Raw genomic sequence first — 18,084 nt, forward strand, 5'->3', positions numbered from 1 at the left:
CATGCCTCTTTCGGCCGACAGGAACGAACTCCCCGTCGTATGTATAACGATCAGAATGAAACTGGGTGGTGATCTGCTGTAACTGTTAGCGTACTGCTATTTAGAATTCGAACTATATTTCCACACGAAGCATGAACGGATTATGCATAATTTCAAGCATTTAATCTTCAGATCATTCAGGGGAAAACACCCTATACTATCTTTCTAAGCTGGGTGAATATTGTGAAAACTTGTGTAAAGAAAAGAATATAAATAATAGAGACCTAGCTAGCGGTTTATACTGTGACCTACCAGTCCATAGATATCCATTATATTTGCTGGGCTCACTTTGGTAATCTTCTTCCTCACGTCAAACTCTAGATAGATTAGTTCACGAGGATCACTCTTTAAATAGAAACGAAACACTAGAAATAGAAAAGACTTAAGCTTATCGGTCTCTAGAAAGACAAAATAAAATTGTGCTATGGAATCTTACTTAGACAGCCAGAAAGAAAGAAAAGATGTCCACCAGATCTAAAGATGCACCAGTTTCGTTTGTATCCATGCCTATGAAAATAAAAACCAGGCGCCTCCACGCCTCTCACCTAAATCTTTTCCGCAAGCAGTTCGATGAAGAGCTCGCCTCCACGCCATATACACGGCCTCTTCCTCTGTCCCTCTATTCCTCCATCAATCACCCACACCCTTATCCACCCCAAGATCGACGAAGCCAGCTACAACTCGGAGTAGGAAAAGAAGAGTAATTCTAAATCAGCACAAAGATCCGTATCCACATCATATCAAGGCAAGCAAGTGGGCAGGTAGGGCAGTTCCATCATCCCCAATCGTTTTGGTCTCTTCCTCTCTCATATTTGCCTTGGATATCATATGCAGTCAATTGTCTCCTTCCTCCACCACTACCTCCATCGCCGTTTCCTCCACATCCCTTTCAGAGCCGGGCCCTTCCTTTGCAGGTCTACATGGAAAATAAAGGAAAGAAAAACAATGCCGGCGGAAATACGAATGTCACTCGGTCCCTAGCCAAAGCTATTCATCACCATTCCGCCCTTCTGTTCATCAAAAAAAAAAAACAAAGACCCGTTTCCCATTCCATACAATATTACTTTCTCGTAATGACTCGTAGTCTTTTTTTAACCGAAGTACGCACGCACGGTGTGCTGCGCCTCAGGGGTCAGGTTGAGGAGCAATTGATTGGCGTCCAGACCGGCGGTCTGAACCAGCTGCTTCGTTGCGCGAACGACCTGGCTAGCGATGTTGCCCTGAAGGGTCTCGGCCTCGAGGGCAAGGGCGACGTGGTTGAAGCACTGAGGAGCCTTGGCTAGAACGGCGGGGTTGCTCCTGAAAGGATCGTTAGAATACGGTTGATTAACAAGGGGGAAAAGGCTTACTGGTCGATGAGTTGCGCAAGGAAAGCATATGCGTAAGGCGCAGCCTCCTCGTCGTTGACGATGGGAAGAGTGTCCACCCAGGCGTTGACGACATCTTGCACGTTGGCAACCTTGGTGTTGTTGTAGTGCAGAATCTTTGCTATGCTTGCACAAGCGTTCTCGGTAGCAAAGACGTCGTCGTCCTCGCGGGCATTCGGCCTGCTGATGACCTCGAAGAGAATCGGCAAGCAGTTGTTGGCGAATTCAGACCAAGGCTCGCCGCCCTTTTGCGCCGCGACACCAACGCCATACACAGCGGCTTGCCTGTTGGCAGCAACGTCGTCGCGCATACCATTGACAATGGGGTTGATGATGTACTGATTGTAGTTCCAGGATTGCGGGCCGCAGAATTCCAGGACATCATCGAAAATGCAGATGGCCCATTGCCTCTGCGTCGGGTCAGGGTTCGTGACAAAGTTGGTGTAGAACTCAAGAAGACGCTCCCAGTGAGGCAGGAAGGCGGGACCCATCATCTGGAAAATGACGTGGAAAGCCTTGTTCATATCGGAAAGGAGAGTCTGATCATCCTCAATGGCGAAGGCAACCTCCTCGGAAAGCTCCTCACCCTCCTCGTTATCAGCCTGTTCCTCCAGACGGGCCTTGACACGCTCCTTGTACTCCTCGAGAACAGACTTGGCGGCATCGATGAATGCAGCCATGTGCTGATCCGTCAAGCAGTTCTTACCCAGAATCTCAACACACTCGTAGAAGCACTGGTACATCTCGGCAAGGGTGTCGATGGCAGGCTCGGTGCTGAGCACCTCGAGAACCTTCTCGACCGTCCTGGCCCAGAGCTGGCCAAGCTGAGGCGATTGCTCGCCGTGGGCCTTCTTGTAAGAGTTAAGCAGCTGCGGCACGCACTTGGCGGATGCGACTCTGACAGGGTCGTGGAAGAAGAAAGCGAGGCCGGGGATGGCAATCTTGTCCATAATCTCGTTGACGTACGGCTCGAAGGCACCCTCTAGGACCTGGGCGTAGATGACGATGAGTTCAATGGCCATGTGCTTGTCATCCAGAGTGCTGGTCTTGATGCCAATAACCTTGCCCTTGAGAGGAACCAGTTCCCAACCCTCCTCTTGCTCAACCTGGGCAACTTGCTCATCATCATCCAGAAGTTGAATGTCGGCCTTGGCACCAGCAAGCTCGGTAAGAGGAGGAATAACGGCCGGGAGATAAGGAAGGAAGTCCTGACCCAGAACACGGCACATACGACCCCAGCAGTGCAAGAGGTAGGAGGCCTGAGGATCGTCCGAGTCGGTAATACCCTGCTGGATCGTGCCAAGGAGATTGACAAGAGCAATAGCATCCTGGCCCATCTTATCCTTGCCAACAGCCAGCGCAATGAGCGTCGCACACTCCATGGCCTTCGCCCTCAGCAACCTGTACTCCTTCGACTGCTCCTCCCTCAGAACGTTGAACAGAAGGGGCATCAGGGTATCGTAGTACTTGGAGAAAGCAACCTCCGCAGAATCGGCGACAGTGGCGATCGTAGAGAGGGCCTGCTCCTGGACAAAGCGCTTGGGGCTCTGAAGGAGCTGGAGTAGGTTGGTCAGAAGGGTGTCGAGGTAGGGCTCAAGAACCTCCTTCTCCGCCTCCTCGCAGAAGTTGACCAAAGCGGCGGCGGCGTGTGCCTGGACACGGGGCTCGGCAGACTGAAGGACCGGGATGATGTTCTGAAGGACGACCTGGTGGTACTTCTCCTGCATGGTGCCGGCGAAGTCGGTGCTCATTTGGCCAAGAGCATTGCAACCGGCCCAACGAACACGGGGGTGCTGGTCCTGCAGAGCTGGGACAACGAGATCCAGGACTTTGTCGAGTTCGCCAACCATCATATCCCTGCAGCCTTCGGAAATGGCCGAGATAGCCATGAGGGCGGCGTGCCTGTCACGCCATGCCGAAGAAGTCATCATGCGCGGCAACCAGTTGAAGGTGGGAGGGAGAATTGCTCCACCACCGAGCTTGTTTGCAAGACGGTCCATGCATTGCTCACCAGCGACGTGGTTTTGGTCGCTCTCGTCAATGTCGAGCTGTTGGGGTCAGATAACGTGGTCTTGCAGGTCTAGGGCTTACTCACATCCTCAGACGCGTTCCACTCCGCAGCATCGTCGTCGTCGTTTCCGACGTCAGTCATCAAAGACAGGCACTGAGTAACCATGTCGGGGGTGTAGTTAGGATCCTTCCTGCACATCTGCGGGCTGCAATCCGCGAAGGTGGCCATCAGCTCGAGGGCATTCTGGCGTGCCTGGTCATCGAGCTCCTTGTCCTGAATCACAGTGATACTGAAGTTGACCAAGGCGTTGAAAACCGGCTTGAACATCTTAGGGGCGATCTCTGCGAGGTCGATAAGAGAAACGAGGGCCTTGGAGAGCTGATCGGAGTCGCCGGCTTCCTTGATCGGCGGGAGGATGTTGAGGATTTCGGCGATGAGCGGGTAGTACTTCTGCTGGCTCTTCTTGTTGATAGAGCGGAAGAAGGAAGCGAACGCCTCCATGGCCGCAATGCGGACCTGGGTCCCGTTAGTCTGTAACCGCTCCATCAGTAGCATCTGCATGTGACCCGGCGCCCGCTCCAAGCCCATGAGCTTTGGCAACGCTCACGAGCAAGCGAGGGGCCCGGAAGGGTATGGAATAAGTGCAAGGTGTACAGTACCATGATGTTGTCGTCCTTAAAGCCATTTGTGAAGGCGCCGAGCACGGTATCTTCGTGCTGCTTCTCGATTATACCGGGGGTAGTCGCAAATATGCGGAAAGCACTTTCGCGCTGACCGGGCTCTGCCGACTGGCTGGCCTTGAAGAGACCGCCGAGGAGCTCAGGCCAAGGCTCACCTACGACATAACCTCCGTTAACTGCGGGTTCTGCGACTCGAAAACCCTGGGTGGGATCCGTACCCTCCTCGGTATACTGCCGAGCGATCTCGGCAATGGCGTCGCCAACCTTGTTCCTGACCTGCGCATTCTGCTCGCCGTCGAGGCACTGGAGAAGCTTCTCCCGGATGACGTTGCGCTGGGGTTGGGGGAGGGTGAGAAAAAGTTCCTTGGTCTGGTCTGTCGTGGGGTCCTTGCGACTCCTGGTAGCTATGCGCCGGAAAAGCACACTGGCAAACGAGCGCGTCTGTCGAGAAAGTCAGCGGCTGTAGGCAAGCGGAACCGGCCGCACATACCGAAGGGTCCTCAGACAGCTGGATATTCTCAACCAACCCGACTAACAGCACGTCAGGCCTTGCGACGACCCATTCCGCATTGAGCTGCTCTTCGGCATTTGAGCGAGCCAAGTTATCGGCCGACTGCAAACCTTGAAGGAGCGCAGCCAGTGCCTGGTGTACGTCCGGCGGGAGGATTGACATGATTGCGGCTGCTCTGGGGGGTGGAGGTGTGGCAGAAGGTTCTGCCTATCGAGGGGAGGCTGCTGAAAAGAAGTGCGCGGCGGCGGCGCGCAAAGCAGGCGAGAGCTACAGGCGACGGCAAGGGGTGCAGATGGGTCGCCGTGTCAGCTCTCTTTGGGGATTGCGGAGAGTAGGCTTGCGGCCTTGAGCGTGGAGTGGGTGTTGTGGTCTTCGAAGCCGGGCCCTCTCGAGAAACTTTGGCGGGGCGAAAGCGAGCGTAGGACCGTATATTTTCCCTGCCAGCGCTGACCCGGCGCCCGCCAAAACACACACGGAAGTCACGTGAATATTCTGACTGGAAACGCTAAATTGCTTACGTAGTGAGCTGCTGCGACACGTCCAGCGCGCGTTTGCAGTGCGGAAAGCGCTCAACACGACGCCCGTGACTCACCGGCAGTCCCCCTGCTTGCACGAGCGGGCCTGTTCTCGCGCGCACCTGTTTCAGGACAGAGCAATCGCCGACCACACCTTGGGCGAGGCGACGCCCTCTGTGCCACGTCCACAGCCCATTAACTTGCGGTTAAGGCTCTCTTGCAAAGCCGCCGGTCCGTACCGTCTGTCGTCCATGCCCCAACCCTCAACCCCACCGAGTAGCACGAACATGTCGATGCAAGGCAAGGACAAAATTTCCGCGCTTCCCCGGCAACTGTCCTACGATCGGCTATCCTAACACGGTATCGTGAGCTTCCTGTGCGATTTTTACTTCACCGTGACGCCCCAACATTCTTTCCATGCCAAGAGACCCTGATTCCTCGCGCTAGCTCGTCGCCTCTCACCCAATCAAGCAACGCGCTGCAGCTCCATGATCTGCCTTCACTTCACGCGTCAAGAATGCTTTCAGGGTAATTGCGCTGAACAAGCCTGCGATAACGACGAGTAGCTCCTCATCGTCAGCACTTGCTCTTTTTTTTCGCTTCTGGACATCTGCTATTAGTCGACGAAGGCCGAGAATGGTGGATGTATTGCTCATTTCCCCATGTTACCACAAGGCTATATGATCAGCAACTACGAATTACTAAATGTGCCAGTATGCAAAGTGTCAGCTGCGATGGCCGCCTGCCCCGATTCCAATAAAAGTGCGGACAGATGGTGGTCAGGTGCTGTATAGCAGCCAAGGCCATAAGGTCGAGGGTATGGATTTCCTCTCAGAGTTGTAAACCAATATGTAGATCCAGCTGCACTTTGTCTGAAATTCTTGATACCTCGCGTGCCTCTGAATAATTTCTTCGGCTTCCCCTGTGGTGAGCAAGAGCGATTAGTCTGAGAAGAGCGGCTATCCGCATGCGCCATTTTCCCAGGTCTTCATACGCAAGACACGGAAGGAGTTTTCAGGATGATTGAGATTACTTAATATTTCCTTTCAGCTCTTTGCTTGCCTTTCCTTTCCCGCCCTAGACGTCCCCCCTCCACCTGCCAGCCCCCCAAGCCAACTGATAGGCCTTACGCTACAAACATACTGTCGTACAGCGCACCGTTGAAACAAGTCTCGAACACAAACGGAGCGACCGACTGTCTACGCAAGAGAAGTTAAATTCCGCCGTGGTATCGCCACTGGAAAAGAAAACCAAGAAGGGGTTCCTGCTGCAGACCCCTGCGAAAGGGAAACGCAAATGTTTCTGAGAATAATGACCATGAGTGAAATCACGCAATGCCATTGAATTCTCTTCTTTACCGGCTGGTAGCACGGCCGAGAGCGAACACTCCGACAATGACCACCGCCAGCGTGACGATGGCGCCGGGCAGGAGCAGCTCGTTGGGGACGCCTTGGATGACCTGCTCCGGAGCTGCGGGTTGCTGCTTCCTCCTCCTGCGGCGCTGCACCTCCTCGTCGCTTTCATCGTCAGAAGAGATGTGCTTCTTGCGCTCCCGAACCGAGGGCTCAGGGGTAGCAGTTGAAGGCGCGCCCTGAGGAGCCATTGTGCTGGGAAGGGGCGGGTGCTCGGGGTGGTGCACGAAGAGGTCGACCTTCTCGCTGTGATGCATGTGAGCAAGGCTGACAGCCTCGAGAAGATCATGGTTAGTAGTGATGGAGACGCTATCGCCCTCGTTGTCCAGGTAGCTGAGAGCGAAGCCAGAGTTGCTCAGGTGACCATCCTCGAAAACTGGAGTGCCGCCAACAGCCTCGATTTCAGCGCCAAGCTTGTCAGTAACTTGCGCAACAAATTCGCCGAGACCGGCAGAGGGAACGGCCTGGAAACGGTGGGTCCGGCCGCTAGGAGCTTTGAACTTGAAGGCGAAGGGCATGTCTTCAATGGGCATAGACGGCGAAGGAGCAACAACGGAGTGTTCCGGCGTCTCCATGCCTACGTGCGAAGCAGAATCATTCGGCATGACACTCTCCACGCGATCCAGGTGACGGTCGAGGCCGGGAGACATGACGTGCGATCGTGAGAGTTCCGTGCGGGGATGGAGGCTACCGCCATCGCCGGAGACCATTGATTCGGACTCGTGGTCGAGAGAGAGCCAGAACTTGTTCCATGCTGGACCCTCACTGTCCCCATTCGTCGACATGGTGTTGATCTAGCTGGCATTAGACCATAAACACTCTAAAATCAGCTTTGCTGACTGAACATACCTGATCCAACGTGGCGTACGTCAACTTGAGCACATCCACCATGCCGACGATCTCGCCAGCATCGCTCATTACGGGCAAGTTGAGATAATGGCCATCTGGGTGTTTCTCAGCATTTGCATCCTTCACAAACAGGGACCAATTACTTACCGTGCATCTTACGCAGAGCAGCCTGGATGCTCATATCTATAGGAGCGAAGTCGGGGTGGGGCGTCATAACACGGACCACACTGCAGGTACCTGGGTCAAGGCCAGCGGCGATGACACGGAGCACAACATCCTTGCTGGTGAAGATACCAGTAATGGAGCCCTGGTCTTGCACAAGGACTGCGGTCGTATGGTTCTCCTTCATCAACTGAGCAGCCTCCTTAACGGACGTCCGGACAGAGACGGTAGTGGGCGGAAGGCCAGTGAGGACCGTTTCCAGCGTAGGACCAGACATCTTAGCCCTAATAGCCTCGACGTACTGAATGACCTGCTGGGGTTGACTCGAGCCAAGCTCCGCCTGGACACCCTCTAGGGCATCGTAGAGTTTTCTTGAAGAGCTGTACGCGCGCTCCAGCTTCTCCATCGCCTCGTAGAAACACTTTGTAATATCCAGAATACCAGCAATGTCATGGTTCTCGTCCATGACGGGCAGATGGCGGAAACCCTTCCTGACCATAAGATCCAGAGCATCCGTGGCGCTGGTGTCCGTCTTCGCGCAGAGCGGGTTCTTGGTCATGATTTCTGAAATCGTGATGTCCCTAGCCTTGATGCCCGCGCCAACAACCCTGAAAGCCAAATCCTTCGCGGTGAAGATACCGGCGATGCGCTCGTCGTCATCGGTGACCAGGACGCAGTCCTCGCGCTTCGCGGCCATGAGCTGCGCGGCCTCGGCGACCGTCGTATGCGGCTTGATCTGGAGAGCGGAGCTGGGCTTCAGGGCAAGAACAGTCCCCGGCGGCGCTTTGCGCGCGCGCTGGAGACGGCTGGTGGGGGCTCTCTTCTTGTTCAGGTCATTCTCGATTTTCTTGCGAATGGCCTGGCGCATCGTCAGCGACTGCTGCTACGTGCCCCGCAGCGTGCGGGCATTCGCATACCTCATCGCGCTTCGACTGCTTCGCGCGGCTCGCACTCAGCGTCGAGCTGCCGCCGACCTCGCTCTGATGATCAGACGGACGCGGGATGCCGGATGGGCTGTTGTAGGAGGGGATTCCGCCCCTCCCCTTGTTGGGGTTGCCGCGGTAGGTACCGGTGGTTGACATTTGGGCGTATCACCGTGTGCAAAGAAGAATGGAGCAGCGGTGGTGTGAAAGAGGGCCGTGTTGTGGCCCGGCAGGTGGGTTGTCCGAGGATGTCCTGACAGGGAGTTGGGGCTCCGGCTGGGGCAAGATTTTGGGCCGGCAGCGACGCCTCTCGACCGCGCTTCCTGTACTGGCTGATAGTAGCTCCCGACGCCCCGCTGCACCACAAGACGGTGAAATTTTCTGCGCAGATGCTCGGTGCGGAGCCGAAAGCGGAGCTGGCCAGCGTGACGAGATGTGTTGCAGGGTGCTTGATAGGCCACGCCGGCGCAGACAACAAATCACAACTGCTCAAGTTCGATGACCGCGTCGGATCACGCGTAAGACAGGGATGTGGGGCGGTGAAGCAGAGGTCAGGGACTCGTACACAGTACCAGCAGGCACTGGACCAGGGGGCGGTTTAGTCGAAATGAGCGACACCTGATAGCCAATCAGTTCGCATATTTCATTACGCCTTGCGATCCACATGCCTCGTAAGAATGCTCAATAATAAAGCAAAGCGACGAGGCTGTGCTCTGGAAGTACCTAAGTAAGCTTCACTCCTTTTTTCACATCCGTATCCGCTACAGTGCCGTCATTCTCAGATTCCCAGGCTGTCTTTGCCTAAAATAGAATGTTTCGAGAAGTCTCACCGAGGAAGAGAAAAGGGGACCGAAAAAGAAAGCTAGAAAGCCATCTACGAATTAGAGACCGTAGAAGCAGCTAGTTTCTGCGGACCATTGTCTGCTCATTTAATTCTTCGTCGAGTGCAGTCTTGTCATCTGCGATTCCTCGTGCTTGTACGCCACGTCTCCTGACGTAGCAATTTCCGCTGCATTTTGATGATGTCAATACTGGCCTGGCCCGCGCTCTACTCGTACGAAATGACTATTGAAACACCCTGTAATTCACGTGGCTCGCCGTTCAGTCCTCACGGCCTTCTCTGCTAGGTTCATAAGCTGCTCACAACATTTCCGACTATTTTCGTAAGGCCACGAAGCTGCTGAAACTGCTCAATGCCGTGCAGGATGATTTGTGGACACAGGCGCTCTTTCATCCGCTCCACAACATTCGCTTGCAGCTGGTACCTGCTTGATTGGTCTCAGATGCGTCGTTTTGCAACGATGTTAAGATAAGAGATGCAGACCAGGGCTAAATTAGCGGTATTGGCCAACTCACTCTGCATGGCTTAGTGGAAGATACGTCACAACGCAAATTTGACCATGCACCATGCTGACCGCGTCACAAAGGTAAAATGAAGGTTAACAGGCATTCAGAAACTATGACCCCAGAGTTGAGCATGCGCGAAATATAGAGAGAGGTTGGCCACAGTCAGGCGGCAAACCGGTCTCATATGACTAGCCTTGCGATGGAAACCCACGCTAGGGTGCCGATCATGAGGATGAAAGCGTGGAAAGCGACATCTTGTGGATAGAAGGCGCATGGACTTGACTTCGTGAAGCCGGCTGCGAGCACGGCACGGGGAATTCCAGGGCGACTGCTAAGCATAGTCCAATCCAACATGGCCATTGCTCCACAGTGCAAACTTCCAACAGTACCGCGAAAGCGCAGAGAAGCGCGACATGCAAAGCTGGAGGCTCAGGTGGTTGGAGAACCTGTCCATGCCTAATTAGTAAGTCAGCTGGGCTGGCCGATCCGGGGAAACAGCTATTCCGAGAGTCTTGGCACGCCCACACGCTTAGCGATTCTGCGCACAACACCGCCGACTCTCCTGCCAACGACGACTCCAACACCTTCCCGGAACTCCGAGTAGATTTCTCGTGAGTGCAAACCTCCTAATTGCTCGCACACCGCCAGAGTACTGACGCGCGCAGGTTCAGTCAAAATGGTCAAGAAGAGAGCTTCCAAGTACGATTTCCCCCGCGTCCGCGCCCACGAATCCGCCTGCTAACAGCACCTATAGCGGCCGCAACAAGAAGGGCCGCGGCCACGTCAAGCCCATCCGCTGCTCCAACTGCTCGCGCTGCACCCCCAAGGACAAGGCGATCAAGAGATTCACCATCCGCAACATGGTCGAGTCCGCCGCCATCCGTACGTCTACCGCACACCCCACAATAAATATACTCGGCTCCATTGGAGGGTTTGGAGCAGGAGTTTGAGAAGATCCTTGGCGGAATGCGATGCTAACATCGCTTTGCTTAATCAGGTGATATCTCGGATGCCTCTGTCTTCCCTGAGTACACCGTCCCCAAGATGTACCTCAAGCTCCAGTACTGCGTCTCGTGCGCTATCCACGGCAAGATCGTCCGGTATGTTATACTGCTCTGCCCTTTTCCTGGCGCAATGCTGACGCGGCAACAGTGTCCGCTCCCGTGAGGGTCGCCGCAACCGTGCCCCCCCGCCCAGGATCAGGTACAACAAGGACGGCAAGAAGATCACTCCCCAGCAGACCGCCAAGGCCAACTAGATTCGATATCCGGAATGGTTTAAAAAAGTCGGCAATTTCAGTCTAAGGGGGGCGTCGTGGGTTCTTTGAAAGGTTCGGATGCAACCACGGTTCCCGAGTCAAAAATGGAGGAACTTCATGATATCACGGTGTTCAAGGGCCGGGATGAGAACCTGAAAAATCGGGAATGACCATTCGGAGTTTGTTTGCTGAAATGCAACAAGCTCCTTTCAGACATTTCGAGCTGCCTTCAATGCCCTCTACTTGCTCGTGTGAAATTTGATTTTGATCTTGACGTAATCCCCAATTGATGAACCTAATGAGCCATTAACCGCCCTATCTGCCCGTCAACGCCTCGGCGCCTTACGCTATGCTTTTGCGCGTGTGTATTATCCGACACGCGCTTAATCGAAGTCGGCCATCTGAAAGACGCCCTCTGTACCCCTAGATCCCAGTCCAGCGCTCAGAATATCCTTAACCCCATCCCACGTAACGTCATTGAACCTCCTGCCGCTCAAATCCTTGCCAACGTCGACGGCGTCCGGGTACCTCCCCGTGGCAAGCCGCCTGGCCATGACGGTGTCGCGCGAAGCGTGCAGCGACCTGCCCTTGCCCTCGAGCAAGTAGTCCTCGAACCAGCCCTCTTCCTCGTCGGTCAGCGGCAGGTCGACGAGCTCCTCGGTGCGGCGGGCGCGGGCGGCCGACGACGGCGCCATGGCCTCGTGGACGAGCAGCTCGAGCAGCGCGCGGTGGTCCTGGCTCGGCTGGGCGCGCGCGAAGAAGTAGGCCTGCGTGACCGACAGGCCCGCCAGGTAGCGGAAGTAGGCGCGCTGCAGCTCCGGGTCGCTGCTGAGCGGCGGCCGCACCGCGTTGTAGTACGCCAGCGGCAGGTGTTGCGTGCCGCTGGTCTGTTGGTGGTGGTGGCGGCGCTGGTGGTGCTGGTCGGAGGTCTCGCTGGTTGCGTGCTCGAGCAGGACGCGGAGGACTTCTTCTGGGAAGGTGGGGAGGAGCGAGGGGTGCGTCAGTGACTCGAGTGCGTTCTGGCGCGGCGTCTGGTGCGTTAGGAGGTCAAATACAAAGGCTTTCGTCTTCTTGTGAGAAGAGAGAAGGAGCGTGGTGGACGTACGGTGAATTGCAGGCGGTCCATGTGCCAGAGGCCTTCGATGACGACCCAGTATTTGCGCGGGAGGCAGACGCTTTTGGCGAAGTCTTCGGGCTGGCTGGAAATCTCGCCGCTGCTGTCTTTTAGGAGGTAGAAGAGCAGTGACTGCTTGTAGTGGTCGGCGATGGGGGAGGCCGTGATGCGCTCGTGCAGCTCGCGCAGGTCGGCATTCTTGGAAGGGGGGTAGAGGTAGCCGCCTAGATTTCGAATCATTAATGCTGCCAGAGCGAAAGTGACGGGATCATGGTCAATTACTCTTAACGTGCAGTTGGGCGAGCAACCTGTCGAAGAAGAGAGTGCCGCCGAGCGTGCGGCGGTTTGCGCGAATTGTGTTGACGGTGGCATGCGGATAGATGTCCCCGCCGGTTAAGTCTGAGGCGAAGACCGCCTCGAAGTCGTTGATGTCGAGCATGGTTGCAAGGGCTGTTGGTAGCAGGGCGCGCGCGAGTGGATGCGGGCGCGTTGTTTGGAGTTGAGCTTTCTGCACGTTGCGAGTCATGCTTGAGCGCGCCGGAGGTGCCTTCTCTCCGCAATTAGAAAACCACACTTTTACAACACTATTTGATGACGAAGGTCTAGCTGACTGCTGCTTTCTACACTCAGACTTGCCTCTCTAGCCATTTCCACTAGCACAGGAGAATCCTATGTGGTGTCATGAAAAGCCTATCATAGCAGCTTGGACGTGATCATTTCTCCATACGGGCTTTTACAATGTACGATTCTCAATTCCTTTACTCCAAGAAGAACCTCGGCTCTGGAATTCGTCAAGGGAAATCATAGCGGCAACTCATCCCTGGATTGTCTTCAAGACTTAGCATTCTCCTCACATTAACGAGACGCTGCCAAGACTCACGGCCCGGTCATCGCGTACCTAGCGGGCTCTTAATGATTAAGAGAACATTAAGCTTGCCTATAGGGCGGCCTGTCGTAGCAGGTTACTTGAAACTCCTGCATGGCCGTTTCCAGATGTTGTCATTGTCCTTGCTTGGAACCATGTGGCGACGCGTTGCATTCCACCATCTCCAGCCCCCTGTGCAGACTGATCTCTAACAATCGCCCTTCTTCCTCTTCTCTTTGTCGACTACGCTCTGTCTTGTACGAATACTCTCATGAATATCGCTTGACATTTGGCTGAGGCCTTAGCAAAATGATCACTCATCGCCAAAAGCAATTTGGCATCATAGCCTTTGCTATCATTTTCCTTATCATTCTCGAATACAACATCCACCAGAATGTGCGGGCGCGCCTCATCGCAGAAAAACCCGTCCAAGATGATCATTCAAATGACCCCCTTGAGCAGCTGCTTGCCTTCAGTACAACGACTGGGACGACCTCTTCCGAGTCTAGCACGGCTACAGATTTCTACGACCACCTCAAAGCTATAGTAGCATCACTCGTCGAGGCAGGTGTAATCGACATTCCTGATACATCGACTGAGACAGCCAGTGCGCCCGATCAGACTTTAGTAGGCCATACCGTAGCGCCAGTCGAGACAAGCACTTCCAACTACCTTCCCGACTTCCTGAATCTCGTTCAAACGACCTCGACAGAGTTGTCTCTTCCAACAGAGTTATCTCTTCCAACAGAGTTGTCTCCTCCGACAGAGCTGCCTCTCCCGACAGACTTGTCTCTTCCGAAAGAGGTTATGAGCATACAATGGGAAGATTCCGATTGGCAGGGTAATGACCAGATTCCGACGGCTGCCCTATTGGATGAAACACCAACGCAGTCGGTAAGTGTATACTATGATACTTTGGAAGGCGTTTCCCTTCATTGGCTGATCACTACTCTGTCACTAGCCCTCTTATGCCATAATATCCCAGTTGTCCTTCGAAACTGTTGAGCCAGAGCCTCAAGATTACCAGTACAGCCGCGCCTTGGTGATTGCACGCACTACCAAAGAGGACATCTCGTGGATCGACGAGGCTTTTGGAGACGACCCACTTCTGGAAAAGGCAATCTACACGGTGGATAATCCGGTGGAGCCATACATCTTACCGGCGAATAAGGGCCATGAAGTGATGGCGTACCTGACGTTTATTATCGACTTCTATGACGACTTACCAGATATCTCGATTTTCATGCATGCTCATGCGGCGGCATGGCATAACAATGAACTCCTTGAAATGAGCTCAGCTGAAATGCTCAAGCACATGAACATCCGGAAAGTCATTCGCGACGGTAAGTGTGCCACGCTGCAGATCGGAACTTAGCTAAAACCACGATGAAGGATATGTCAACCTCCGATGCCATAGATATCCAAGCTGCCCGGACCATCTTTTCCCAATTGCCAAGAACAACAGTGAGGCGTCAATCCCCGAGGAGGCCGTCTTCGCCGACGCGTGGAAGGAGATCCTGCCATTCGAAGATGTGCCGGAAGTGGTGTCGCAGCCATGCTGTGGGCAGTTCGCCGTGTCGCGGGAACGCATCCGGTTGATACCTAGAGCGCAGTACGAGCACTTCCGCCGGTGGCTGATGTACACGACGCTCGAGGACCGGGTGTCGGGGCGGGTGTGGGAGTACATCTACCAGTACATCTGGCTCGGGGTGCCGCAGCTGTGTCCCAAGGAGCACGTCTGCTACTGCGACCTCTACGGCGTGTGCTTTGGCGGCGAGGCGTACTACGAGGACTACTACGCGAAGAAGTCGCACGTCGACGTGCTGGAGCGGCTGAGCAACGCGCAGGTCGAGGCGGGCGGCAACAAAACCTGGCCGGTAGACTACGTAGAGCTGGTTTCGACGGCGCAAGAGGCGGTCAAGGCTGACTTGCGCAACGCCTTCCTGAGAGGCAGCGACCCGTACAACCGCGCGGTGGAAGTGGAGAGGCCCTTCAAGCCTGGCGATGGCTTTTAGGCGATGTCTCTTTGGGAAGGTGGAAGGTGAAGGATCTAATATCGCTATCCGATAGACTGCACGGTTTCGATCTCGTCTTTGGTTGGGTTCATGTACAATATTGTAATGGCTTCTGGGCTACAGCTGCTCCTGCAGCTGTTGTTTGAGGGTGTTTCTGGCTGCGACTTGCCCTTGCTCCACAAAACATAATATTATTTCGAGCAGCACAAAGCTTTTTGTTTGCTGGGAAACTCGGGCCTCCGGCGAGGTGGGCCGCCAATCAAGCTCTGCAGCGCGGGAGATCGCCGGGCCTCGGCGCTCAATCAAGCAGGTGCTGACGCGCAGAAGCGATGCGGGTCTGCCCTGACTCTCTTTCCACCCAGGCGTCGGCAAGCCCGAGTTCTTCGACGTTTCGCACTTCACCATGTTCTGTCGATCCGCCCTGTCATCTATGCGTACCAGGGCCTCGTGGACGCCAGGTCCCGGTTCTCGCGAGCTGATTGGTGGTGTACCTGATGAGCGTGAGCGACGTCAGGCGTCACGGGCCCTATCCGTCCCAATGACTGGCGGGCAGATCCCATAGACCGCCTCCTACCACCTACCGGATCGCTCCCTAACACCCTATCTTCCCGAACGCCCGATTCCAATCTCGTTACGTACTCCGCGCTCCACCAGGGAAACACCGAAGAACACGAGAAACCCTGTCCCGCATAGAGAGAAGCGCTCCACCTGCCAGAAGCTCTCCATGTCCGCCCAAGCCCTTTATAACGCGGCCCGCGCCGCCGCTGAGGAAGCTCCTCGGATACCGCAGCAGCTCGGCGATACCATGGCTTCCTCGCTCCCCTCGCTCCGCACCGTCTCCAAGCTCGCCCTCGGCGGCGCCCAGGTCCTGCTGGGCGCAGGCTCGTCGGCGCACGCTGGCACCTCCAAGAGCTGCTCCGCCGACGGCGCGCTGTCGTGCCAGAACACCACCGTCCAGACGGACCTGTGCTGCTTCAACGCGCCAGGTGGCCAGCTCCTGATGACCCAGTTCTGGGACACCCAGCCCGTGACGGGTCCCGTTGATTCGTGGACCATGCATGGTCTTTGGTACGTTGGCGCATCCTATGGCTAAGCTTTTGTGGCTGCGAGACAAGACGGAAAGCTTACTGTTTTGGGGGTGATACAGGCCTGACCGTTGCGATGGCACGTACGAGGCATCTTGCGACTCCTCCAGAGCTTATACGAACATCACCGAGATCCTCGAGTCCTTCAACGCCAAGGACACGCTTTCGTACATGCAGACATACTGGAAGGATTACAATGGAAATGACGAGACTTTCTGGGAGCACGAGTGGAGCAAGCACGGCACCTGTATCTCGACGCTGAAGCCGTCGTGCTACACGGACTACGATCCGACTCAGGAGGTGCCCGATTTCTTTGACCGCGCCGTCGCCCTGTTCAAGGCGCTGCCAACATATGAGGTTAGTTGTGGACAATTGAAGTAGGAGTCGACCACTAGCTAACAAAAGCTCGTAGTGGCTGTCCGCTGCAGGTATCACGCCCTCGACCTCGAAGACGTACACCTCGGCCGAGATCCAGGCCGCGCTCAAGGCGAAACACGGCCAAGAAGTGACGATCGGCTGCAAGAGCGGTGCCTTCAACGAAGTCTGGTACCACTACAACGTCCGTGGCTCCGTCCAAAGTGGTGACTTCGTCGCCGCCGAGCCCGACGGAACGAAGTCCACCTGCCCCAGCAGCGGCGTCAAGTACATTCCCAAGAGCTCTGGCGGTGGCGGCACAACGACCACGGCCACGGGCACGGCGACGAAGACCTCTACCACCGCCGTCCCGACCAGCACCGGCTCCTTCTCCGGTAAGGGCAACCTCATGGTCCAGGTCAACGGCGCGCAGAACGGCTGCATTATCTCGGCAGGCGCGTGGTACACGACGGGCACCTGCGCCACCTTCACGGCCTCGGCTAGCGGCGACGGCTTCACTCTGTCTAGCAGCAAGGGCAAGTGCGGCATCGCCGACGGCGAGCTGACTTGCGGCTCTGGCGTCAGCGATGCCACCGTCTTCACGGCTGCGGATGGCAAATTGGCGTATGAAGACAGCACGGCTTTCTACGCCGATACGGTGCCGTCCGGTACGACCAAGGGCGTTGTTTACACCAGTGATCACGACGTGGCAATCGCGATTACCTGGACCAGCGCGTAAAGGGTGATACCCCATTTACACACCATGCACTGAGACATGGTGGGATGATTGCATATACATAGAAGGTACGATAGAAATGAATTATCTTTGCATGATCACATTGCTGCAGTTATGACCCGCATATAAGATTCAGTCACAAGATCGGAAGCATCTCTTCAATCGCTCTGCATGGCTGGATCAGAAGCACTCACTCAGAAGGACAAAGAAAAAGTGAGGAAAAAAAGAAAATAGAAAACCTATTGAAGTCAACCGCCACAGCAGCATCCTCACAGCCTATTCCGCCTACACCGATTGCAGGCGTGCAACATGCACTGCCGACACTCGAAGATGAACAGCGGCAGCGCGTCGCCGCACTCCTCGCACCGGTGCCGCCCGCGCACGAAGGACCAGTCCGCATGCGCGCATTCGTGGTTCTCCCGCAGGTGCAGCGCGATGGCCTCGATCGATGTGATGTCGTCCCCCGTCGTCGCGGACGACAACGACGACGACGGCCTTTCTTGTTGCTGCCTCACGGGTCGCAGCGGCGAGGAAGAAGAGGTGGTGTTTGTTCGGCTGCGGTTGTCTTCTTTGCGGTCGTCGGCGGCGGCCTTCCTGCTGCTGGTGTTGTTGCTACCGCCGCCGCCGCCGTTGGTGCGGGGGGGTGGAAGGATGGAAGGATGTGCATCGTTGGCGATGCGATGGCCTAGTATCGGCGCGAAGACAGCTGGTGGCTGCGTGAATATCGCTGGGAATGGGCGCATGGCTAGTGGTGTGGTGGGTCGGGGTGGGGCTGGAGTTGGTCGGGTGGGTGGCTCGGTACGGTGTTTGGGCTGTGGTGGTGTCAAACGACGGGCAGGAG

General features: G+C 55.6%; 7 protein-coding genes across 7 annotated transcripts; 3 read left to right on the forward strand and 4 right to left on the reverse strand.

The window, feature by feature from the left end:
- Nucleotides 1-1,130: 1,130 nt before the first annotated feature.
- Nucleotides 1,131-4,770, reverse strand: LTHEOB_1753 (Importin beta-3 subunit protein; the record flags this gene model as incomplete). Its single annotated transcript, XM_035510489.1, has 6 exons — nucleotides 1,131-1,338; nucleotides 1,389-3,454; nucleotides 3,502-3,933; nucleotides 4,077-4,252; nucleotides 4,316-4,538; nucleotides 4,588-4,770. The coding sequence occupies 6 exons, from the start codon at nucleotides 4,768-4,770 to the stop codon at nucleotides 1,131-1,133; spliced, it is 3,288 nt and encodes a 1,095-aa protein (XP_035366263.1).
- A 1,707-nt stretch (nucleotides 4,771-6,477) lies between these two features.
- LTHEOB_1754 (CBS/PB1 domain-containing protein) lies at nucleotides 6,478-8,628 on the reverse strand (the record flags this gene model as incomplete). The annotated part of the gene is made up of 5 exons (XM_035510490.1): nucleotides 6,478-7,329; nucleotides 7,385-7,479; nucleotides 7,532-7,567; nucleotides 7,622-8,405; nucleotides 8,464-8,628. 5 exons carry the CDS (start codon nucleotides 8,626-8,628, stop codon nucleotides 6,478-6,480), a joined length of 1,932 nt encoding a protein of 643 aa, XP_035366264.1.
- Nucleotides 8,629-10,492: 1,864 nt separating this feature from the next.
- On the forward strand, nucleotides 10,493-11,074 carry LTHEOB_1755 (40s ribosomal protein s26; the record flags this gene model as incomplete). The annotated part of the gene is made up of 4 exons (XM_035510491.1): nucleotides 10,493-10,515; nucleotides 10,571-10,698; nucleotides 10,814-10,916; nucleotides 10,969-11,074. The coding sequence occupies 4 exons, from the start codon at nucleotides 10,493-10,495 to the stop codon at nucleotides 11,072-11,074; spliced, it is 360 nt and encodes a 119-aa protein (XP_035366265.1).
- A 383-nt stretch (nucleotides 11,075-11,457) lies between these two features.
- Nucleotides 11,458-12,627, reverse strand: LTHEOB_1756 (Elys-like domain containing protein; the record flags this gene model as incomplete). Its single annotated transcript, XM_035510492.1, has 3 exons — nucleotides 11,458-12,105; nucleotides 12,180-12,412; nucleotides 12,471-12,627. The coding sequence occupies 3 exons, from the start codon at nucleotides 12,625-12,627 to the stop codon at nucleotides 11,458-11,460; spliced, it is 1,038 nt and encodes a 345-aa protein (XP_035366266.1).
- Nucleotides 12,628-13,362: 735 nt separating this feature from the next.
- LTHEOB_1757 (Histone-lysine n-methyltransferase 2b) lies at nucleotides 13,363-15,068 on the forward strand (the record flags this gene model as incomplete). The annotated part of the gene is made up of 3 exons (XM_035510493.1): nucleotides 13,363-13,947; nucleotides 14,015-14,396; nucleotides 14,446-15,068. 3 exons carry the CDS (start codon nucleotides 13,363-13,365, stop codon nucleotides 15,066-15,068), a joined length of 1,590 nt encoding a protein of 529 aa, XP_035366267.1.
- A 724-nt stretch (nucleotides 15,069-15,792) lies between these two features.
- LTHEOB_1758 (Ribonuclease m) lies at nucleotides 15,793-17,246 on the forward strand (the record flags this gene model as incomplete). Its single annotated transcript, XM_035510494.1, has 3 exons — nucleotides 15,793-16,136; nucleotides 16,216-16,510; nucleotides 16,566-17,246. 3 exons carry the CDS (start codon nucleotides 15,793-15,795, stop codon nucleotides 17,244-17,246), a joined length of 1,320 nt encoding a protein of 439 aa, XP_035366268.1.
- A 266-nt stretch (nucleotides 17,247-17,512) lies between these two features.
- LTHEOB_1759 (IBR finger domain protein) lies at nucleotides 17,513-17,986 on the reverse strand (the record flags this gene model as incomplete). The annotated part of the gene is made up of 1 exon (XM_035510495.1): nucleotides 17,513-17,986. One exon carries the CDS (start codon nucleotides 17,984-17,986, stop codon nucleotides 17,513-17,515), a length of 474 nt encoding a protein of 157 aa, XP_035366269.1.
- Between the last annotated feature and the right edge of the window lie 98 nt (nucleotides 17,987-18,084).

The sequence above is a fragment of the Lasiodiplodia theobromae genome (genome assembly GCF_012971845.1).
Source record: "Lasiodiplodia theobromae strain AM2As chromosome Unknown scaffold_4, whole genome shotgun sequence".
Lineage (NCBI taxonomy): Eukaryota > Fungi > Ascomycota > Dothideomycetes > Botryosphaeriales > Botryosphaeriaceae > Lasiodiplodia > Lasiodiplodia theobromae.